The following is a 19,259-nucleotide window of genomic DNA, read 5'->3' as shown; positions in this document are numbered from 1 at the left end:
CGGCGGCGCCGGCCCCGCTTCCGGCCGCGAGCGGAACTGGGGCGGGAACGGCGGGCGCTCCGCCCGCGCGGGTTTCCCTACGGTGGGGGGCCGGCGAGGAGCTGTGGGAGCGGGAGCACGGGCTGGGGGGCTGTGGGGAGGTGTGGGGCCGGGCCGGGGTGTGGGGTAGCCTTGACCCCGCGAGAAGGGGTGCGCGGTTGCTCCCCGACCCCCATGAAGTTGCGGGACGCACCGTCCGCCTGCCCGTCCCTGTGGCGCTGCCTGTCTTGCCCGCCGGCCGAGCTGCGCCTGGACCTGGTGCTCTCCTCGGGACAGAGCTTTCGGTGAGGCAGCCCGCAGGTCTCGGGCGTCCCCCGGCCCGGCCTGGCGCGTCCGAGCCGGCCCCAACCCCCTCGTGTGCGGCAGGTGGTGGGAGAGCAGCCCGGGGGCCTGGACGGGTGTGCTGGGGGGCCGCGTCTGGACACTGCGGCAGGACGGGGATCGGCTCTGGTACACGGTGTACGGCGAGGAGGAGGAGCGGGATGGGTGCCCCGCCAAAGCAGCGAAGCTGGACGCTGCAGAGACAGACCAGATCCTGCGTGACTACTTCCAGCTGGATGTGGGGCTGTCGGCCCTGTATCGTGCCTGGGGGGAGGCCGATCCGCTGTTCCGCAAGGTGGCCAAGGACTTCCCAGGTGAGGTGGCCCCACGGAGCTATAAGGGATGGCCATAGCACCTGCCCGACGCCTCCTCACCGCATCCTGCCTGCAGGGGTGCGGGTGCTGCGGCAGGACCCCGTCGAGTGCCTCTTCTCCTTCATCTGCACCTCCAACAACCACATTTCCCGCATCACTGCCATGATCGAGCGCCTCTGCCAGGCCTTCGGCCGCCGACTCTGCTGCCTCGATTCCCGGCCCTTCCATGCCTTCCCATCCCTCTCGGCGCTCACAGGTCCAGCACCACCCCGCTGCTGCCGCTGTCACCTTGCCACGGCCTCGCCTGTGCCCACTCACGTCCCTCTGCTGTGCCCCTGCAGGCGCTGATGCCGAGGCCCGGCTGCGAGCGCTGGGCTTTGGGTACCGGGCCAAGTTTGTCAGCAGGAGTGCACGGGCCATCGCTGAGGGGCTTGGCCCCGAGGGGCTGTGCCAGCTCCGCACTGCGCCCTATGCCGAGGCCAGGAAGGTGCTGTGCACCCTGCCTGGTGTAGGTGCCAAGGTGGGTGCCAGGACAGGGGTGGGACAGGGTGCAGAAAGCAGCATTGGGGGCTCACTGGGTGCTGCTGGTGACAGGTGGCCGATTGTGTCTGCCTGCTGTCCCTGGACAAGGCAGAGGCGGTGCCGGTGGACACCCATGTCTGGCACATCGCACGGCAGCGCTACGGCATGGCCCTGAGCGGCAAGAGCCTCACTCCCCGGGCCTACCAGGAGATCGGTGAGGGCAGGGCTGGATTCTGACGTGGGACTCTCAGGGATGGTGGATGGTACACGTGTACCCCCACACTGGCGTTCACCCTCTCTCCACAGGTGACTTCTTCCGGGGGCTGTGGGGCGCTCGTGCTGGCTGGGCACAGGCAGTGAGTACCCCCCTTCCTGGCACCCTTGCCCCCACCCCAGCCGTGCCCACCCCATTATCTCCCCACTGCAGGTCCTGTTCTGTGCTGACCTCCGCAAGGGCCAGAAGCCAGCCAGCAGCCAGCATCAGGCCTGGGAGACCTGAGGCAGGAACAGCTATGAGGGTGGGCCCTCTAGGGACACTCCAGGAGGAACAGTGACTTGAGTGGGACACTGCAGCTGCTGCCAGCAGTTGGAGGGGTGTGGGCAGCTGCCTGTCGCCTGCCCACTGTGTGCATGGGGTAAGCTGCTGCCCTGGGCAGTGGAGCTTGGGGGGGGTCAGGGCTGTGTCCAGTTCCCTCGGTGCAGAGCTGAGCCAAGCACCTTTGGCCTCTTGCCTTTATTACAAGCAATAAAATAGAAACATCCATTTGGAAAATTGTCCTTGAACATGCTGGGGTTGGGGGTGGGGGACAGTGCCAGGCCAGGCGTGGAGGGAGGAAGGGGTATGGGAAGGAGCCCGGGACAAAAGCCCCAAGCTGGGGGGCTCTGTGGTGTGCTCCTGCCCTGATGCAGAACGCTGCCGTGAGGCTGCAGTGGGGGCAGCTCTACATAACCAGGACAAGCTGAGCAGGGTGCCTCCACACTGTCTCCCCTGCTCCTGCACTGCAGAGCCCCCCACCCCATATGGTGCCCATGGGGGGCTGCATTCCCCTGGGCCCACTTGGAGGCAGCTATGTGGGGCCATGCTCAGTCTGGTGGGAGACGCTGAGCTCTGCTTGTGGATAGGCGCCCACACTCTGACCCTGCAGAGAGGAACAAGGTGAGATCTTGGGGGCAGCCCTGAGGGGTGTGGGATGGGGATAGGGGGTTCAGGGCTCACCATTGCTGGTCCCCCCGACTAATCGCTCGCCAGGGCTGGTGGGAGTTGTCTGCCCAGGGATGTCCTGGCTGGTTCCCAGCTGCAGCTTTCTCATGTGTCTCACCACCGCCGTGGCATTGAAAGCTTGCTACTGACCCCACAGTGTCTGTCAGCTGGTATAGGGTGCCTGAGGGGCTGCTGCACCTTCTAACACCCACCAGCACCCCACACTCACCTTCCACTTGCTCTTTGCAAAATTTTTCTTGATCTGCTCACTCACTGACTGGTGGATGTTCTTGTCCAGGGCTGTGTCCCCAGCAATCCTGGAGCAAAACAGAAGTCAGCAGGGGCCCTCCTATCCCATGGATGCTGTGGGGTGAGCTGGAGAGGGGGGCAGACAAAAAAAGGTCTCCCCATTACCAGGGATGCTGCAGGGCTTGCTCACAGGTGAATCGCTTGCCAGGGTCCTTCTCCATCAGGTGCTGGATAAAGTCCTTGGCTGGGACAGAGCATAGAGCAGGTCTGAGTGCCTGCATCCACTATTCCTCTCTGGATACTGTGAAGCTGTGCCAAGCTCACAGGCCCCACTGCCCTGGTGGTCCCAGCTCACCTGAGTCTGAGATATCATCCCAGTATGGTGAGTCGAACTCGTACTCAGCCTGCAGGATCTGCTCAAAGAGCTTGGCATCGTTCTCATCATAGAAAGGGGGGTAACCACAGAGCCTAGAGGGACAGTTGGACAGTTGGGGGGATGCTGCTGGTCCCAGGCAACCCCAAGGTGCCAGGGCCCCAAGAGGGGAAGGGCTTGGGAGGGGGAATACATACAGGATGTAGGCGATGACTCCGATGGACCAGCAATCCACTGCTTTGCTGTAGGGCTTCTGTGCTAGCACCTCAGGGGCTGGGGGAAATGGCAGCTGTGAGGGGGGCACCCCAACCTGTGGGGGGATTCCAACCCCACACCATGGTAGGTGCTCACCCACATAGCCAGGGGTGCCACAGGCTGTGGACATGACACTGCCACAGCCCTCGATCTTGGACAGCCCGAAGTCGCTGATCATGATCTTGGAGTCCTCATCCATGCTGTAATAGAGCAGGTTCTCGGGCTTCGAGGAGAGGAGGGAAGAGGGAGGGGTGACGCTGGGGTCTCCTCCTGTCACCACCATGACAGTGCTGCGTGTGTCCCCGCTCAACTGCTCACCTTCAGGTCACGGTGGACAATACCCATGTCATGCAGGTACTTGACGGCATCTAGGATCTGCCGGATCAGGGCGCTGGCATCCCGCTCAGTGTAGAAGCCCTTCTCCACAATGCGGTCAAAGAGTTCCCCCCCCGAGACCCTGCAGGGATGGGCAGCACCCGTCAGCATGGCCCCCCCACCCCTCTGGAGCCCCACAACGTCACTCACAGCTGCATGATGAGGTAGAGGTGGGTACCACTCTCGTAGATATCATCCAAGGCCACAATATTGGGGTGCTTGATTCTGCGGGGGGAAGCACAGGGGGGTGGTGAGAGGGCACTGGGCTGCCCCCAGCCCAGCCCCCAGGGGACGGGGAGCAGCCAGGCTCCGCGCCTCAGGTCATCACGCGCTGCTGGCTATTTTGGGCACTAGCAATAACGCAGCAATGAGTGCTGGCACTGGGGGGCTGTGCCGGGTGTGGGGGCCATGGAGTGAAATCCCCACCCTGGCGCTGGGATGGCCCCTACTTGTGGAGGACGGCAATCTCGTTCTCAATGCTGGTCTCCTTTCCCTCCAGCGCCTTCTTGGCAATGCACTTAATGGCCACGAGCTTCCGCGTCGTCTTCTCCTCCGCCAGGACCACCTCGGAGAAGGCGCCCCTGGGGGGGAAGAGGGATGAGCAGGGCACGGGGGCCACCAGCCGGAGCTGCCGATGCCGCCATGCCGTGATCGTCATGGCGACAGGCAGAAAGTCCAGCTATTTATAGGAGAAAAGCAAGCAGGAGCGGCCCGCTGGGATGGCCGGGCGTGGATCCTGCCAGCGATAGGATGCCTGGCACCCTCCGCCCTCCTGGTGTGGCTGCACCATCCCCATATCAGGCAGGGTGAGGCTGTGGTGCTGCCAAGGTCGAGCTGTGCTGGGGCTGAGCCCCATGTGGGTTGCAGTAGTCCTCTGCTGTGCCATCCTGTAGCACCCAGGGGCACCCAGGAGCCAGCCAGATCTGTTGGCAGGGTCCAGGTGGGGAAGAGACAGGAGTGACAGACAGTGCGTTTGTGCTGTGCTGGGCCCTAAATCTTGACGTAACTAACCTGCTAATCCAGCCTAAGAGCCTTATGGTGCCATGGGCACTGCCAGGAACCCATCTGCCAGCCAGGGGACAACCCTCAGGTACCCTCAGCGCAGCACAGGGAACCAGCCAGCACCTGTGCCCCAAGCATGTCCCCAACCAAGTCCCACCTTGGGCCAGGGTTTGAGCTGGTTCCACATGGCAGGTTGGGCAAAGCCTGAGGGCCCAGACCCATCACTACGGGTGGGCTGTCACTGGTTGTCACCCCAGTCTGCAACTCACGTGCCCAGGACATCTCGGAAATCATAGATCCGCTGAATATCCTCGATCCTCTTCTTCCAACTGGGCCCATCCTGCCCCAGCGGCATGGTGCCCTGTGGGGCCACCCACTTCCCACCTGTGACACGAGTGGGGACAGCCTGTCAGCGTGCTGGGATGGCACGGGAATACGGGGGTGACAGGGTGCTACGGGGAGGTGGTTGTCACCGTAGGGTGATGGGAACAAGCTGTGTCGACGCAGGAGTTTTGGCGCAGATTGCCCAATTGGGGATCGGGGAACCATGCTGGGACACCCCCGATGCCCGCCCATGGGGCGGGTGTGGGGCGGGCAGGCAGCAGGATGGCTCCAGACACACGCGTGGTGCAGGGGGGGGGGTCCCCACCGCCATTCCCCGCGCCCGCCTGCTGGCACAGCGCGCCGGGCGGGACGCGCGTGGGAGCGGAACTGCGCGGCGCGGGCGATGCGCGGCTCCGCCGCCGCTACTCAGTGTCACGCGTGGGCACGACCTCCGCGCGCGGGCGCGCCGCCCCCGCCCCGGCCCGCCCTTACCGACGGCCCCGGCCCCGGGCCCCGCGGCGGAGCAGCGGCGACTCCTCCCGGCGCGGCGCCGCCGGACAGCGCTGACGTCACGGTGAGGGCGGGAAGCGCGCGGCCGCTGCCAATGGCAGGGGGTGGGAACGGGGGGGCGACACGCGTGACCGCGATCGCGCGTGGACACGCGGGAAAGGCGCGGGGAGGGTGGCCAGCGTGGGCCCCCGCCCCGCCGGCATCTGTTTGTAGAGATGCGAGGGCATTCCTTAGATAGACACGCGTGGAACTGCAGGATAGACCCAGCCCCGCCACTCCTTGCCCCCCTCCCCAGACTGAACCCACCCCCCGAACCGGGCAGGGCTGTCCCCCATGACATCCCCAATCCTCACCACACCATCACCTGTGCACGGCTGCCTTTATTGCCCGTGCTCGCACCAATAGAAAACACCGGTACATGGAGAGCTCGGCCACTCACCCACCCACCCACCGGGACCCCAGCCCTCCAGCCCCTTCCCCTCCCCACTCCCCCATTTCAGCCGTGGGGGCTGGGATCTCCCACTGCCCCGCATCACAGAGAGGGACAGGGGACCGTGGGAACCGCACCAGCACATCTGGCCCCTGCAGTGACCTGACTGATGTCACCTGAAAAACAGGGGAGTGCATGGGTGACACGGGAGTGGAAGCCACCAGCTAGGGTGGGGGTGCTCAAGGGAAGGACCTCTGCAACTCCACAGGGTGCCCAGCTTGGGTCAATGACAGCCCCACGCAGGCAGGGGACAACAGCTGGACTCCTTCATCCGAGCAGGGAGGCTGAGTAGACTCAGGGTGTGGGGGAGGCTGTGCCAGTTCCATCCCGTGGTGGCAGGGTGGCCCCCTGCAGGTGAGGTCCACACAGAGTGGGAGGTCCTTGGTCGCTGCTACCCATCCAGCAGCTTGAGGATGCTCTCCCGCTCCTTCAGGGTCTTCCAAGCCTGGTCCTTCTCCTTCTTGGTGGGTGTGCGCTTCTTCTGCCGAGCAGCCATGATCTTGCGGAATGCATCCATCACCTCGTTGTCAGCCATGCGGACACGCTGCCGCAGCTCCTGCCGGTGCAGCTCCTCCTTGGCCAGCCTGAGGGGCACAAGGGGGTGTCAGGCCCTGCCTGGCAGCCCCCTGCCTGCACGCAGCCCGGCCCACTCGCTCTCACCGCAGCAGCTCGTGCTTCTTGGTGCGGTTGTGTGCGCTGAGTGCCTTCAGCTCTGCCTGCCTCTTTCGTAACTCAGCCAACACCTCATCCTCCGAGTCCTCTGCCGGACGGTCCTCTGACTCCAGCAGGCCCTGGGCCACCAGCTCCTCCTTGATCCGCCCCTCCAGTGACTTGGTGTGGGGGACACTGCCAGGGTGGAGAGTGGCTGCTGCCCACCACACGCCCTTTGCCCCGTGTGACTCATAGTGCAGGGAGCCAGCAGTGTGCTCAGTGCACCCAAGGCAGTGCTGAGCTCTGGGCCTGCCTCAGCTGCTCACCTGAAAGGCTTGTTCTGGCTGCGGGGAGATGTGCCAGCACCGTCAGCTCCCGAGTCCTTACCAGTGATCTCAGGGATGGGGGAGTCCTCAACAGGGGAGATGATGTTCTCCTAGCAAAGGGAGCACGAGGGAAGGGTTACTGTGATTGCCTGGGTCTTGGCAGCAATGCCCCACAGTGCCAGGCCACCATGGCATGGCACCATTGGAGCCCCTCACCTCCACAAGGGCCTGCAGGAGACGCTGTGTCAGGGGACCAAAGGGACACCCATCTTCTGGCTGCTCATGCTGAGCTTCGGACTTCTTCAGGAGGGCATCAACATCTGGGAGGAAGCGGGAGAGGGAAAAAGCAACCCCAAAGACACAGAGATGAGCAGTAAGGCAGGGCAACCTCAGCCTTTCTTGGGCTTGGCTCCACTGGGCACAAGCACTCACAGCCCTTCTGGGCAAAGGCAGGGGTGGGATTGGGACACCTTTAGTATCCAGCTCAGTCAGTGGCCCCAGGACACCTTTCTTCTTGTCAGCAGCAGCTGCTGCCCGAGCTCCATCCTTTTGCTCCTCCAGCAGGTCCTCTTGTGCCCAACGCTGGGAGTAATGCTTCCCCAGCGGTGGAATCTGCAAGAGCAAGGCTCAGCACAACTCCTGGAGCCTCTGTCTTGCCTCCCACCTCCCCAGTGCCATGGCAGCATCCCAGGCAGGAAGTCATTGTGAGGTGCCAGAGGGGATGGGGAGAGAGGGCAGAGGAAGGAGCTTAGGAGCTTTTCACCTTGTAATGCTCAGCCTCATCCTCCGGCGGCTTGAGCAGCTCCTCCAGGACTCTGACCTCCTCGTTGGTGAGATCAGCACAGTACGGCTCCACTGATGCCCAGAACCTGTGAAGATGGATGAACTGTGAGAGGGAGCTGCAGGGGAGCACATGGAAGGTGACACATGTCCCCTTTCTGCCTGTGGCAACTCTTCTCTCAGGCTAGAGGCAGCCCTTGTGCCGTGTGCTCCAAGGAAAGAGAAAGATGATCCCAATGCCTCCCAACACCCGCACACCTGTTTGGAGCATCATTTTTGGGGATGCGGGGCACATCGACGGGATCATCCTGGAACTCATATTCCTGGATCTTGGGCTGCAGGTTCTTGGACTTGGGCCGACCGGGCCCAGGCCCAGTCCCATGGCCCCCTTTGCCCTCCAGCTTCTGCTTCTTGGGCTTCCCATGTTTTACAGATGTGCCCACATCGTGGTCCTTGCTCAGCTTCAGGAACCGCCGGTCGCCCTTCTTATCCTGCCAATCTGTCAGGATCTGGAAGACAGTGATGTCCCTTCAGGTCCTGCACCCAGTGCTGGGCAGGGGCAGACCAAAGGCAGCCCCTTGGTGGAAAGGAGCCACACAGATTCTGTCCCTGACCCAGTGTGGCCCCAGCACCTGTGTCTCGGCCTCCAGGACACGAAGGCGGCGGCTGGCAGAGGACAGCAGCGTCTCCAGCTCCAGCTGCAGCGTGTCCAGCTCCTCGATGCCGATGCCATCATCCTCCGAGCGGGCCAGCACGGCCGTGTACCGGGGACACACTTTCACGTGGTCCACCGACTTGAAGTCATGGAACTGCAGCGGGCAGTCCTTCAGCTCGCTCATGGCGGGGGGGACCGCGCACTGACTGGGCTCTGGGGGACCTACGGGCGCACGGGGCAGCCGGGGACGGGGGAAGCCGGGAGGGAAGGGAGTAGAGTGGGAGGCTACGGAGGGTCGGGGGGCATCGGGGCTCTGTGGAACCCGGGGCGAGGGATCACCGGGGCGCTGAGAGGAACGTGGGGAGAATCACCGGGGCGCTGAGGGAACAAGGCGGGGAGGATCACCGAGGAAGCCGGTCGGGGGATCACCGAGGGGAACCGGAGGGCGATCAGCGGGGGGCTGCGGGAAGGAGGCGGGGGCGGCCCCGGGGCGCAGCGGAGGCCGCGGGGGCCGGGTCTGGGCCGGGCGCCCCTTCCGGCCCCTCGAGCGCCCCGCCCCGCTCCTCCCATTGGCCCCGCCGCGCCTCGCGCCGCCGTTCATTGGCCCAGTCCGCCCTCCATCTCCCTTCCCTAATATGGAAGCGCTGACAGGGCTGTACCAAGCGCGGTAGGGCGCGGGGGGAGCTGTTCGAAGTCTCGGCGCCGCCACCCGGCTCCGTGCCGCGGGGGGGCCAGGCTGCAGGGCGGGAGCCTCCTGCCGCCCCCCCTCCCTCTCGCCGCAGTGGGAGGTGCCGCGCATCCCGGAAGAGGTGATCAGCCACTTCCGCCTGCCAGGACCGGAGCGCCGCTGCCACCATGGTAGGGCGGGGGGTGTCCCGTGAGGGGCAGTGGCAGCTGGGAGGCTGGGGAGGCTCGGAACCGGGGCCGGCGGAGCGAGCGGAGCTGAGGGGGCTGTGGGCTGCTGGTCGGGGTCTGGGGCTGGGGGCGAGACCCGACCCCCGGGCTGTGGTCGGGGGTCTGACGCCGCTGCCGTGTCCCCGCAGACTGCCACGCTGCGCCCGTACCTGAATGCGGTGCGCGCCACGCTGCAGGCCGCGCTGTGCCTGGAGAACTTCTCCTCGCAGGTGGTGGAGCGGCACAACAAGCCCGAGGTGGAAGTCAGGTACGGGGCGGGAGGCGACACCAGGGGAGCCCTGGGTGCCCGCCCTGGGGGCCGCTGGCCCGTTCCTGCTGTGCGTTGGGCACCCCCCAGCCCTTAGGCACCGGGCCGGTGCCGGCAGGGAGCCGGGGAGCTGCGGGGAGGAGAAAGGAGATCTAGCGTGGGACCGAGGGAGCATCTGCCCTGAAGAGGAATATCTTCGGGACGCGGGAACATCCTGTAGCAAAACCCCACATCCCCGTGATCCTTGCCTGCCCTTCCCTGTTTCCCACCAGTAAATGCTTCCTTCTGAGTCATTCCTGCCCTCCCTCTGTTCGCAGGAGCAGCAAAGAGCTGCTGTTGCAGCCAGTGATCATCAGCAGGAACGAGAAGGAGAAGGTTCTCATCGAGGGCTCCATTAACTCCGTGCGCGTCAGCATCGCGGTGAAGCAGGTGAAGGGGGGTTTGGGCAGGGGGTTGGCAGCTCAGCCTGTGGGGAAGCCTCACTTCCCTTTTCTCTCTCCAGGCTGATGAGATCGAGAAGATCTTGTGCCACAAATTCATGCGCTTTATGATGATGAGGGCTGAGAACTTCTTTATCCTGCGCAGGAAGCCTGTGGAGGTGAGGTGACAGGGAGGGGACAAAGCAACTCCTGGCTCTGCTCCTGGCACTGGGAGGGTGTCCAGTGCAGAACGGGGATGTGAGTTTGCATGGCCAGTGATTTGGGTGCTAAACCCTAGGATGCTTCTCTCTTATGCAGGGTTATGACATCAGCTTCTTGATCACGAACTTCCACACGGAGCAGATGTATAAGCACAAGCTGGTGGACTTTGTCATCCACTTCATGGAGGAGATCGATAAGGAAATCAGCGAGATGAAACTCTCTGTCAATGCAAGGGCCCGCATCGTGGCAGAGGAGTTCCTTAAGAACGTGAGACTTTGAAATGGAAAGAGGGGTCTCTGATTTTGGGAATGGGGTGTGGGGTCAAAACCAGTGTAGCCCTTGTGCCCAGAGCCCCATCTCATTAGTAAGGACAGGGTGACATCCTGCTCAAGGAACTTATTGGGGACACTGGAAAGGTTGCCAAAGGCACTTGTATCCCCTTTGCTCACGCAGTGCCAGCTTTTGAGATCCCCCCCCAGAGCTTTCTCAGTGGCAGCAGTCTTGGGGGATGAGACCCTTTTGGTGGGTGCTGAGGTGGATGTACAGTGCCTGGGGAGGCAGCGGGAGAAGCTGAGCGTGAATCCTTGTGACCATTGGCCACCCTCAGCCTCCATCCCCGTGCCAGGAGGGTGGTGAGGGCTCTCAGGGCACTGTAAGCAGGGACTAACAGCCGTGTGTTTCTCTCCAGTTTTAGGCCGTGGTGCAGGACCCCGTGGCTCCCCTGTGCTTGTGCCCACCGGGCACTGTGCCTGTGCCTGCTCCCGTTTCTTGGAGGACCGCTGGGCGGGGCCGGGCCCTGCCCGCCCCTCTCTGGGCTGGGCGGGAGCAGCCCCTGCTTGCGGCAGCGCGCCCCCAGCCGCTGCCCCTGTCTCGTCTTGTTTTTTAAACGGTCTTGTTTGCTGTATCTGGCGCCTCCGTCTCTTCCCTCCCGCCGCTCTGGGCCACCCTGGGGGATGGGGGCGGGGAGGGCATTGTGGCCCTAGGGGGCAGATCATGGATGGGAGCAGGACATGGAACTGGAGGGGCACAGTGCAGCAACAGCAAACAGTGGGGCTCCTATGTGAGGGGCCATAGGGGGTGTCAGGAGAGTATGAAAGGACTTGAAGTTGGCCTGGGGGCAGGGCTTGGAGTGTGGGGCACAAAAGGATTTTGGGCATGGTGCAAGGTCTGAGTGGGGAATGGCTGGCTGTGGGCATAGGGGTCTGTTTGTGTTCACCCCTTTGGTGCAGTGGAGCCATTGTGGTGGCTGGAGCTGGGGCTGTGACATCACAGCAGTGCTGGGGTTGGGGGAGCCACGTGCTGCATTCTAACATCGGTGGTAACAGGGTTTAGAGGCCATGTCCTGCGCTCAACTCAACTTCAGTCCCCAGCAGGACAGGGGAATAAGACAACCCACGTGGCACAGAGGAGGAAGAGCCACCCAGAGCTCCTTCCATCCTCAGGCAACCATGGGACAATATGACATAGAGAGCAGCACTGCAGGAACACAGCTGCCTGGGCAGGGACACTTGAGCAGGGTACACTCCAGCTACCCCATGGCCCAGCTGGCTTGGGACAAGGGCATGGTGGGGCGTCCTGGGACTGTGCGGTGCAGCTGGGACACTGGCATGAGGCTCAGCAGGCCAGAAACTGCCCTTCCAGGGGCTCGAAGCTTAGTTAGGCTGAGGCAGGCAGGTCAGTGCTTTCTACCTCTCCACACCTGCCCTGGGGACATGGGGACAGTGGGCTCAGACAGGGCTGTCCTCACAGGGCGCTCGGCAGCCATCACCGCCAGCCACCAGGTTGGCTTCCAGCGCTCGCTTAAGCTTGAGCAGCTCAGGAAGGCCAAGCTGCATGTGGAGAGGGCCATTAAGGTGAGGGACCTGATTTCACACCCCTGAAATGCTACCTGCTTGCATTTCTGGCTCAGGAGAGCTGAGCCAGAGGAACCAAGGCTTGGGCAGGCTAGCACCACTGGTCTCTGCACAGGAGAAGAAGATCTTCACGGTACAGGGCCCCTACCCCATCATCCGCCGCCTGCTGCGAGCCCGGGGCTGGGTGGAGAGGAAGCTCCCTAGCACGGGCAGACAGCTGGAGCAGCAGCACGGTGACCAAAACAAGCAGCAGCTGGAGACAGGGCCAAGTAATGGTGGTGGTGGGCAGGGGGAGGCAATATTGAACCCACGTGGTGGGGCACAGCCTTTTCTGGGGACCACAGACCCCCAGCACTACCCATGGCAACCTGATGAGGAGGAGGAGGAAGAGGAGGAAGAGCAGCATGATGATGACCCCAATGGCATCCATGACCTCATGGTTAGCAGAGAGGGCTGGGGCTGAGCTCTGCCACTGCCCCCAGCACCCTTCCCCTGGGACCCCCAGGCATGGGCACAGCCTTGCACAGGAGATGAGGGTGGGATGGGGGCTCTGTGTCCCACCCTGGTTTCCTCCCTCTGCCAGTCCTACCTGGTGCGGGATCGGTTGCCAAACTTCATCTGGACCAACTTCCTTGAAGCCACTGACCGCCAGCTGCTGCAGCAGGACAACGTGGTGAACCACTACTCCCGGGTGGATGCGTTCACCACCAAGGTGGGAGGCTGGAGCCCTTGGGGAGGGGGATGGGGTCCAGTAGGGACTAACAACCTCCTCTAAACAGGAGGGGCTGTGCCTCAGCCTACAAAACCTGCCGTGGATTGAGCAAGCTGACCCCAACACCTTCTTCCCCCGGTGCTACCGGCTGGGGAACATGGATGAGCGAGAAGCTTTCATTGGTGAGCTGAAGGCTGTTGCCATCCTGTCCCTCCCTGTGCTCCCACTGCTCCAATGTCCTGTGCAGGACTGGCTGGGGATGATGTCTCCCTCTTGCAGATGATTTCCGCCTGACAGCAGCACGCAGCCTGCTCAAACTGGCCCTGGAGGAGGCTGGGGACATGCCAGTGAGGATTGAGCAGGTCCCAAACTCTGCCAAGGGGGCAGGTGAGTACATGGAGCTGGGCCTCGGGGGATGGCTGAGAGTACAGAGTTCGGGACAACTGATTAGTTAGGGCTGAGCTTGAAGGCACAGCCTCTGCTCACAGCTGTGGCCTGAGATCCTCCACTCCCTCTTACTAGCCCACCTTATTGGGGCTCTGCTCCCTACCTCATCCCTATGCACCCAAAGCGAGCCATCCCACAGGGAGGCTCTGACTCCAAGGCTGGCATAGGAATCACATCTCTCACCCCAAGCATTCTACAGCATGGCAAGGCTGCCCCCTGTACCCTGAGCTGGTGGAGGAAGCCCTGGAGGTCTGTAAGCAGCACCTGAGTGTTCTGCAGCACCAGGACATTGACAGGAACACCCCGTCCCCCTGCAGGACGTGCATTGACTGGGACCACTTCCTGCAGGAATACTACCGTGTGGCACAGTGAGTGCTGAGTGGGATGGGGGGATGGGGGGCACCAGGCAGGGCTGATGCTGAGGCCCCCTTCCCCCCACAGTGAGGGGGCAGAGCTGGTGCTGACCAGGCAGCAGCGGAAGCAGTGCCAGAACCTGCTGCAGCGCCTGGCAGAGCAGCTGCCCCAGCTTGACATGGAGGGCAAGCTCAATGTCTGGATCCTCAAGCCTGGTTCTGAATCCCAAGGCAGGGGTAAGGCTGGGGGAAGTGGGGAGCACACAAAAGCTCCCCTTTTAGGAGGGGTCCCACTATCACTGTGTTCCCCAGGCATCGTATGCACAACGCGGCTGGAGGAGGTGCTGCAGCTGGCATGGACCTGCACAGCACCCTCGGTGCAGATGGGCAGGTGGGTGGTGCAGAAATACGTGGAGCGGCTGCTAACTATTTTTGGCACCAAATTCGACATCCGGCAATGGTTTGTTGTGACTGACTGGAAGCCACTGACTGTCTGGTTCTACCAAGACTGCTACCTGCGCTTCTGCTCCCGGCCCTTCTCCCTGTGTCACCTGGAGCGGTGAGTGCCCCCCAGCCCAGCTCCTCACGCCCCAGCACCCTGGCACCCCCTGACCCAGTCCCACTCTCCCTGCCCCAGTGCCAGGCACCTCTGCAACGTCTCCGTCCAGAAGTGGTACCAGACGTCACCAGACCAGGACCCCCGTGTGCCCCCTGACAAGATCTGGTCCAACAAGCAGTTCCAGGAATACCTGGCACAGATGGGGCAGGCGGATGCTTGGCACCAGGTGCTGGTGCCTGGCATGAAGGCAGCGGTCCTGAACGCTCTGCGCAGTGCCCGGGATCGAGTGGGCTTCCGCAAGGGCAGCTTTGAGCTCTATGGGGCTGACTTTCTTGTTGGGGAGGACCTCCAGCCCTGGCTGCTGGAGATCAACTCCTGCCCCACCATGAGTCCCTCCTCAGCAGTGACCCGCCGGCTCTGTGCCAACGTCCAGCGGGACACGCTGCGCCTCGTGCTCGACCGCAAGGAAAACCCCACCTGCTCCATTGGAGCGTTTGAGCTCATCTACAAGGAGGTAGGCTGGGGGATGGGGGGCAGACACCCCCCAGGCACCCTGAACCCTTGCTCCCTGCTGTCTCCCCACAGGCACGTGTGCCCAAGCCTCTGTCAGAGCGTGTGAAGCTGATGGTCAGAGGCTGTTCCCTGAAGAACCTCCAACCAGCAGAGCAGCAAGCCAAGGACGAGCCCCCCACCACAGTGGCCAAGGCCCTCCACCACCCTGTGTCCCCAGGGGCCAGAGCAACCCATGCACCCAAGCAAGCATGGCATCAATGCCTCACCACTGTGCCTTGTGGCCCCAAGCTCCCACAGGGAGCAGAACCAGGGGGCAAAACCACCCAGGTGCCCCAGAGGGCACGGCCTCAACCTCTCACCATCACTGTGCCCAGTGCCTCCAAATTGTCTGTGGCCCCAAGGGGCAAAACCACCCAGGTGCCCCAGAGAGCATGGCCTCGACCTCTCACCATCGCTGTGCCCAGAGCCTCCAAGTCGTCTGTGGCCCCAGGGGGCAAAATCACCCAGGGGACTCAGAGAGCACGGCCTCAACCTCGCACCATCACTGTGCCCAGTGCCTCCAAATCATCTGTGGCCCCAAGGGGCAAAACCACCCAGGTGCCCCAGAGAGCATGGCCTCGACCTCTCACCATCGCTGTGCCCAGAGCCTCCAAGTCGTCTGTGGCCCCAGGGGGCAAAATCACCCAGGGGACCCAGAGAGCACAGCCTCAACCTCTCACCATCACTGTGCCCAGAGCCTCCAAGTCGTCTGTGGCCCTACGGAGCAGAACCACACAGGTGATCCAGCCCAGAGCACCAAAAGGGAAGTTGCCTCTTCTGGAGAAAGAGAGCAACTGTTCTTCTCCCAGCTCTGACCCCCTAGCACCACCACAGCCTTGGGCCTCCTCTGCTGGGAGCCAGGAGCTGCCAGGGCTCGGTCTCTCACGTGGGCAGCCCCGGATTAATGTCTATCCCCTGGACTGGGTGCCTGTGCCACCACCCCGTGGAACTCCCAGCAACCCCTGGCTATCCCAGGGTTATGCACGCTCCTTCCCTCCTGCCAAGCCCCTGTGACAACCTCTGTCTGCATAGAGTGCCAAGACCCTGTTCCTGGAGCAACAGCACATGGCAGCTCTCAATGGGATGCAGAAGACTGAGATGCTGAGAGTGTTCCAGGAGTGTACAGCACCCTGCCTGTCTTTGCTGGGCCAACAATGCAGTACCAGGCTACCTCTCATCCCAAAGAGCTCCCACTGCTGTATTGTGGTACCCACCTCCTCTCTAACAAGCATTTTTAAATAATTCTGTGATAAGGAGTCTGTCTCAGGCCTGTGTGTGAGTTGTAGGGAGGGCTAGGACTGCCCCTGGGATGGGGCTGTGGGTGGGAACTGGGGCTACCAGGGCAGAGAGCAGGCAGGAAAAGCTGACTCTGCTCCTGCCTGTAGTCACCCCTGCCAGATGACACAGCGGTGGGTGACGACACTGCTGTGTTCTAGCACTTGGAACCAAGGATGGTGCCCCCAGCAATGCCAGAGGGACAGCCAGGAGAAATGCATCTTCTGCGTGCTAAGAAAAGAACTGAGTGCAGGCAGCAGGGGGGGATTTTAATGGGATGGCAGAGGGTGGAGTGGGTGTCCCCCTGCAGCACTTGGGCTCCTAGTGCTCAGGCAGCCCCAGACAGCGCAGAGTGTGCAGAAAGTAGGGTGGTGGTGGGGCACAGAGGGGGCCCTGGGGCAGCACTAACTCCTGCAGGTGGATGTGGAGTGGGAGGTGTTGGAGCTGCTGTGGAGAAAGCCCCAGCCGGGACAGCAGCTCCTCGTCCAGTACCTGCAACGTGAGTGGGCATCTCAGTGGGATGACAGGGCTGTGCTGAACGCCCCAACCAGCATCCACCCTGGCCACATACCTGTGTGCGGCTTGGGGCGGTCTCAGGGCTCAGAAAGAAGGGCACTCCCAGCACCTTGCCCACCTGGGAAGAGTGCTTGTGGTCACCCAGGGCTGGGCACAGCAGCAGTGTCAGGTGCACCTGGAGCTGCTCTGGAAAGGCTGGGGAGGAACAGTGAGAAGGTGAGATTGCAGGGGTCAGGCGTGGCTGGGGTGGTGGAGGTGTTGGGGGGCCACTCACCAGTCCTGGGCTGGAGCTGGAGGAGGGCACAGCCCCCCACGGCGCTCAGCACCCGGTAGCGTGTCAGGGTGTTCTTCACATCCTTCCTGGCCAGGCTGCGGCGTCCGGGGGCTGGCATTGCCACCACCTGCACAGCACAGCCCTCAGCACTGCCTGGGGTATCCCCCATGTCCCCAGCCTGCTGGCACCCCCTTACCACAGCTCTGTCCTCCTGCTGCTGCCAGCGCAGCCCAGTGCAGATCTCACCCTCCATCTCCTCTGGGACTCCCACTGTGATGGCACTGCAGGGTAATGTGGTGAGAAGGGGACAGGACCCCCATGCCAGCACGGCAAGGTCCCAAGGACTCACCGATATGTGGCAGGATACTGGCCTTTCCAGCGAGCATTGGTGAAGAACTGTTGGAGCTTCTTAGTGGTGTGGTAGCAGCTGGACAGGAGGACAAGGCCAGAATACTCCCTGTGGGACATGGCTGCTTCAGACCTGGACGGGGAAAGGCAGCCCCAGCTCCACCCCAGGAACTCCAGCCTGGAACCTCCTACCATACCTGGCAGGAGCCTTCACCACGTGGAGCTCAGCAGCGAGGCCCAGGCACCGTCTCAGTGCTGGCAGCAGCGCATCCAGGCTCAGGTCCCCAGGGCGCCCTGGGGAGATGCTGGTGGGTCAGCACCCACCGAGCCCCCCACCCCTGCAGCTCCCCATTGCTGTCCCGTACTCACCCAGAACGGGGAGGCCCGGGGGCTTGTTCAGTGCCAGCAGGGCTCCTAGTGAGGGCAAGTCTGGTCAGGATGTCCCTCACTCCCTTCTCTCCCCTGCCCACCATTCTCCCCTGTCGCAAGTACCTTCCCGGTGCACCACGGATCCCTCCAACATCTTCAGTGTCTCCTTGGGGCCCAGCAGCCGCCTCCACCTGCAGGGGATGGAATGGGCAGGGGGACACAGGTGGGACTTCCCTCAGTCATCTACCCTGCACCCCACTCTGGGTCTCCATAAATCTACCACTGCCCGCCCTCCTCTCCAAGCGCCTCCGCAGCCCCTGTGTGCTCACACATCTGCAACCCCACAGGTATGTCCCCAATGCCACAACCCCCCATAACCCCAATTTCATAACCCCGTGTGCATCTCCAGGTGCCAGCACACCCCCGGGCGTGCACCCCAAGTACACACGCACCCTCTGCACACGCGCACCCCCCACACAAACGCACCCCATGTCCACATCCCTACCCTCCCATGCGCGCTCCCACTCCCGGGCACGCCAGCCCGCGCGCGGCGGCGGCGGCGGCGCTCCCGGTCCCCGCCATGGCGGCGGCGGCGGCGCTCCCGGTCCCCACCATGGCGGCCCCGCCGCGCCTGCGCAGAGTGTCCTCCCGGCATCCGGAGCCAGCGGCCGCGGCCATAGAGCGGCGGAAGCGCGGGCACAGGGTCCCGCCCGCAGGTGCGGCACGGCGGGGAGCGGCAGGCCGGGGGTGTCACCCGCCGCGGGAGCACCCCGGGGATGTCCCGGAGGGCCGGGCGGTCGCGGGGAGGGAGCCCCGGGGCTGTCGCTGTGGGAGGGAGGCTCGGGGGGCTCGTGCCGGGGCTGCGCGGGGGAGGCGGGCGGGGAGCGCGGCCCCGCCTGACGCTGTGTCTCCCCAGGACAGCGCCATGGCCTCCCGCGGGGGTCCCCGCGCCGCCGGCACCGATGGCAGCGACTTCCAGCACCGGGAGCGCGTGGCCTCGCACTACCAGATGAGGTAGGTGTCCCCTGTCCCGGGGTTCCGGGGGGACACGCGACCTCAGCAGGCCCTGATGGCCCCACACTCTCTCCCCAGCGTGACCCTCAAGTCGGAGATCAAGAAGCTGATCTACGCGCATGTGGTCATCTGGCTGCTGCTCCTGGCCCAGATGGTCGTGGGGCACCTCAAGCTGCTGCCCCACGACCAGGTGGCCATGCCCTACCAGTGGGAGTATCCCTACCTGCTCAGCATTCTGCCCTCCCTCCTGGGCCTCCTGTCCTTCCCCCGCAACAACATCAGCTACCTGGTACTCTCCATGATCAGCACCGGCCTCTTCTCCATGGCTCCCCTCATCTACGGGGCCATGGAGATGTTCCCCATGGCACAGCAGCTGTACCGCCACGGCAAGGCTTACCGCTTCATCTTCGGCTTCTCGGCCGTCTCTGTCATGTACCTGGTCGTGGTAGTGGCCGCGCAGGTGCATGGCTGGCAACTCTACTACAGCAAGAAGCTGCTGGACTCCTGGTTCACTAGCACGCAGGAGAAGAAGAAGAAATGAGTGGGGATAGGTGGGCTCCATGAGGTGCTGAAGCTCTGCAGTTCAGTCCTGTGGGGCAGCGCTGGCGCAGCTCCGGTGGGTGGGGGATCCTCGGGGACCGCGGCGTGGGTGTCTGAGCCACACCACGGCCGCACCTCGGGCACGCATGCAAGGGGGAGACCCGCGAGGGCTGGGGCCGTGCAGGGTCCCTGGGGTGCGTGCCCCATTCTCCGCGTGTTGCTCTATGGAAATAAAGCACCGTCCGCGCTCCCACGCG

At 63.4% G+C, this 19,259-nt stretch overlaps 6 protein-coding genes across 8 annotated transcripts; 3 read left to right on the top strand and 3 right to left on the bottom strand.

Annotated features, from left to right (window-relative positions):
• The first annotated feature begins 21 nt into the window (after positions 1-21).
• OGG1 (8-oxoguanine DNA glycosylase) lies at positions 22-1,959 on the top strand. The gene is made up of 7 exons (XM_056501723.1): positions 22-323; positions 406-674; positions 751-930; positions 1,016-1,194; positions 1,269-1,410; positions 1,503-1,552; positions 1,624-1,959. The coding sequence occupies exons 1-7, from the start codon at positions 214-216 to the stop codon at positions 1,693-1,695; spliced, it is 1,002 nt and encodes a 333-aa protein (XP_056357698.1). The 5' UTR covers positions 22-213; the 3' UTR covers positions 1,696-1,959.
• On the bottom strand, positions 1,911-5,734 carry CAMK1 (calcium/calmodulin dependent protein kinase I). The gene is made up of 12 exons (XM_056501717.1): positions 5,468-5,734; positions 4,921-5,035; positions 4,099-4,230; positions 3,800-3,874; positions 3,593-3,731; positions 3,371-3,497; positions 3,217-3,292; positions 3,002-3,114; positions 2,812-2,890; positions 2,627-2,714; positions 2,413-2,539; positions 1,911-2,335 (listed from the first exon to the last, which is right to left on the bottom strand). The coding sequence occupies exons 2-12, from the start codon at positions 5,004-5,006 to the stop codon at positions 2,280-2,282; spliced, it is 1,098 nt and encodes a 365-aa protein (XP_056357692.1). The 5' UTR covers positions 5,007-5,035; positions 5,468-5,734; the 3' UTR covers positions 1,911-2,279.
• Positions 5,735-6,099: 365 nt separating this feature from the next.
• Positions 6,100-8,936, bottom strand: TADA3 (transcriptional adaptor 3). 2 transcript variants are annotated; one of them, XM_056501719.1, is made up of 8 exons: positions 8,365-8,936; positions 7,991-8,241; positions 7,716-7,821; positions 7,423-7,564; positions 7,169-7,272; positions 6,953-7,062; positions 6,636-6,821; positions 6,100-6,559 (listed from the first exon to the last, which is right to left on the bottom strand). In XM_056501719.1, the coding sequence occupies exons 1-8, from the start codon at positions 8,569-8,571 to the stop codon at positions 6,367-6,369; spliced, it is 1,299 nt and encodes a 432-aa protein (XP_056357694.1). In that variant the 5' UTR covers positions 8,572-8,936; the 3' UTR covers positions 6,100-6,366. The 2 variants fall into 2 exon arrangements, with proteins under 2 accessions (XP_056357694.1, XP_056357693.1); XM_056501718.1 differs by having other exon boundaries at positions 7,169-7,564; positions 8,365-8,916.
• Positions 8,937-9,159: 223 nt separating this feature from the next.
• On the top strand, positions 9,160-15,907 carry LOC130258469 (protein monoglycylase TTLL8-like). Its single transcript, XM_056501864.1, has 16 exons — positions 9,160-9,245; positions 9,431-9,549; positions 9,867-9,978; positions 10,052-10,147; positions 10,287-10,457; positions 11,516-11,864; positions 11,940-12,043; positions 12,159-12,482; positions 12,627-12,755; positions 12,823-12,937; positions 13,035-13,142; positions 13,402-13,570; positions 13,644-13,792; positions 13,868-14,114; positions 14,193-14,628; positions 14,700-15,907. The coding sequence occupies exons 1-16, from the start codon at positions 9,243-9,245 to the stop codon at positions 15,678-15,680; spliced, it is 3,612 nt and encodes a 1,203-aa protein (XP_056357839.1). The 5' UTR covers positions 9,160-9,242; the 3' UTR covers positions 15,681-15,907.
• Positions 15,908-16,189: 282 nt separating this feature from the next.
• Positions 16,190-18,150, bottom strand: RPUSD3 (RNA pseudouridine synthase D3). 2 transcript variants are annotated; one of them, XM_056501720.1, is made up of 9 exons: positions 17,954-18,150; positions 17,572-17,639; positions 17,449-17,493; positions 17,277-17,373; positions 17,081-17,188; positions 16,928-17,012; positions 16,732-16,858; positions 16,513-16,652; positions 16,190-16,433 (listed from the first exon to the last, which is right to left on the bottom strand). In XM_056501720.1, the coding sequence occupies exons 1-9, from the start codon at positions 18,124-18,126 to the stop codon at positions 16,263-16,265; spliced, it is 1,014 nt and encodes a 337-aa protein (XP_056357695.1). In that variant the 5' UTR covers positions 18,127-18,150; the 3' UTR covers positions 16,190-16,262. The 2 variants fall into 2 exon arrangements, with proteins under 2 accessions (XP_056357695.1, XP_056357696.1); XM_056501721.1 differs by having other exon boundaries at positions 17,081-17,158.
• JAGN1 (jagunal homolog 1) lies at positions 18,091-19,255 on the top strand. Its single transcript, XM_056501724.1, has 3 exons — positions 18,091-18,164; positions 18,365-18,462; positions 18,541-19,255. Exons 2-3 carry the CDS (start codon positions 18,374-18,376, stop codon positions 19,001-19,003), a joined length of 552 nt encoding a protein of 183 aa, XP_056357699.1. The 5' UTR covers positions 18,091-18,164; positions 18,365-18,373; the 3' UTR covers positions 19,004-19,255.
• Positions 19,256-19,259: the final 4 nt, after the last annotated feature.

Source organism: Oenanthe melanoleuca, chromosome 12 (genome assembly GCF_029582105.1).
Source record: "Oenanthe melanoleuca isolate GR-GAL-2019-014 chromosome 12, OMel1.0, whole genome shotgun sequence".
Taxonomy (NCBI): domain Eukaryota; kingdom Metazoa; phylum Chordata; class Aves; order Passeriformes; family Muscicapidae; genus Oenanthe; species Oenanthe melanoleuca.
Note: the sequence above shows the minus strand (reverse complement) of the source record. Positions and strands in the feature narration are given on the sequence as shown.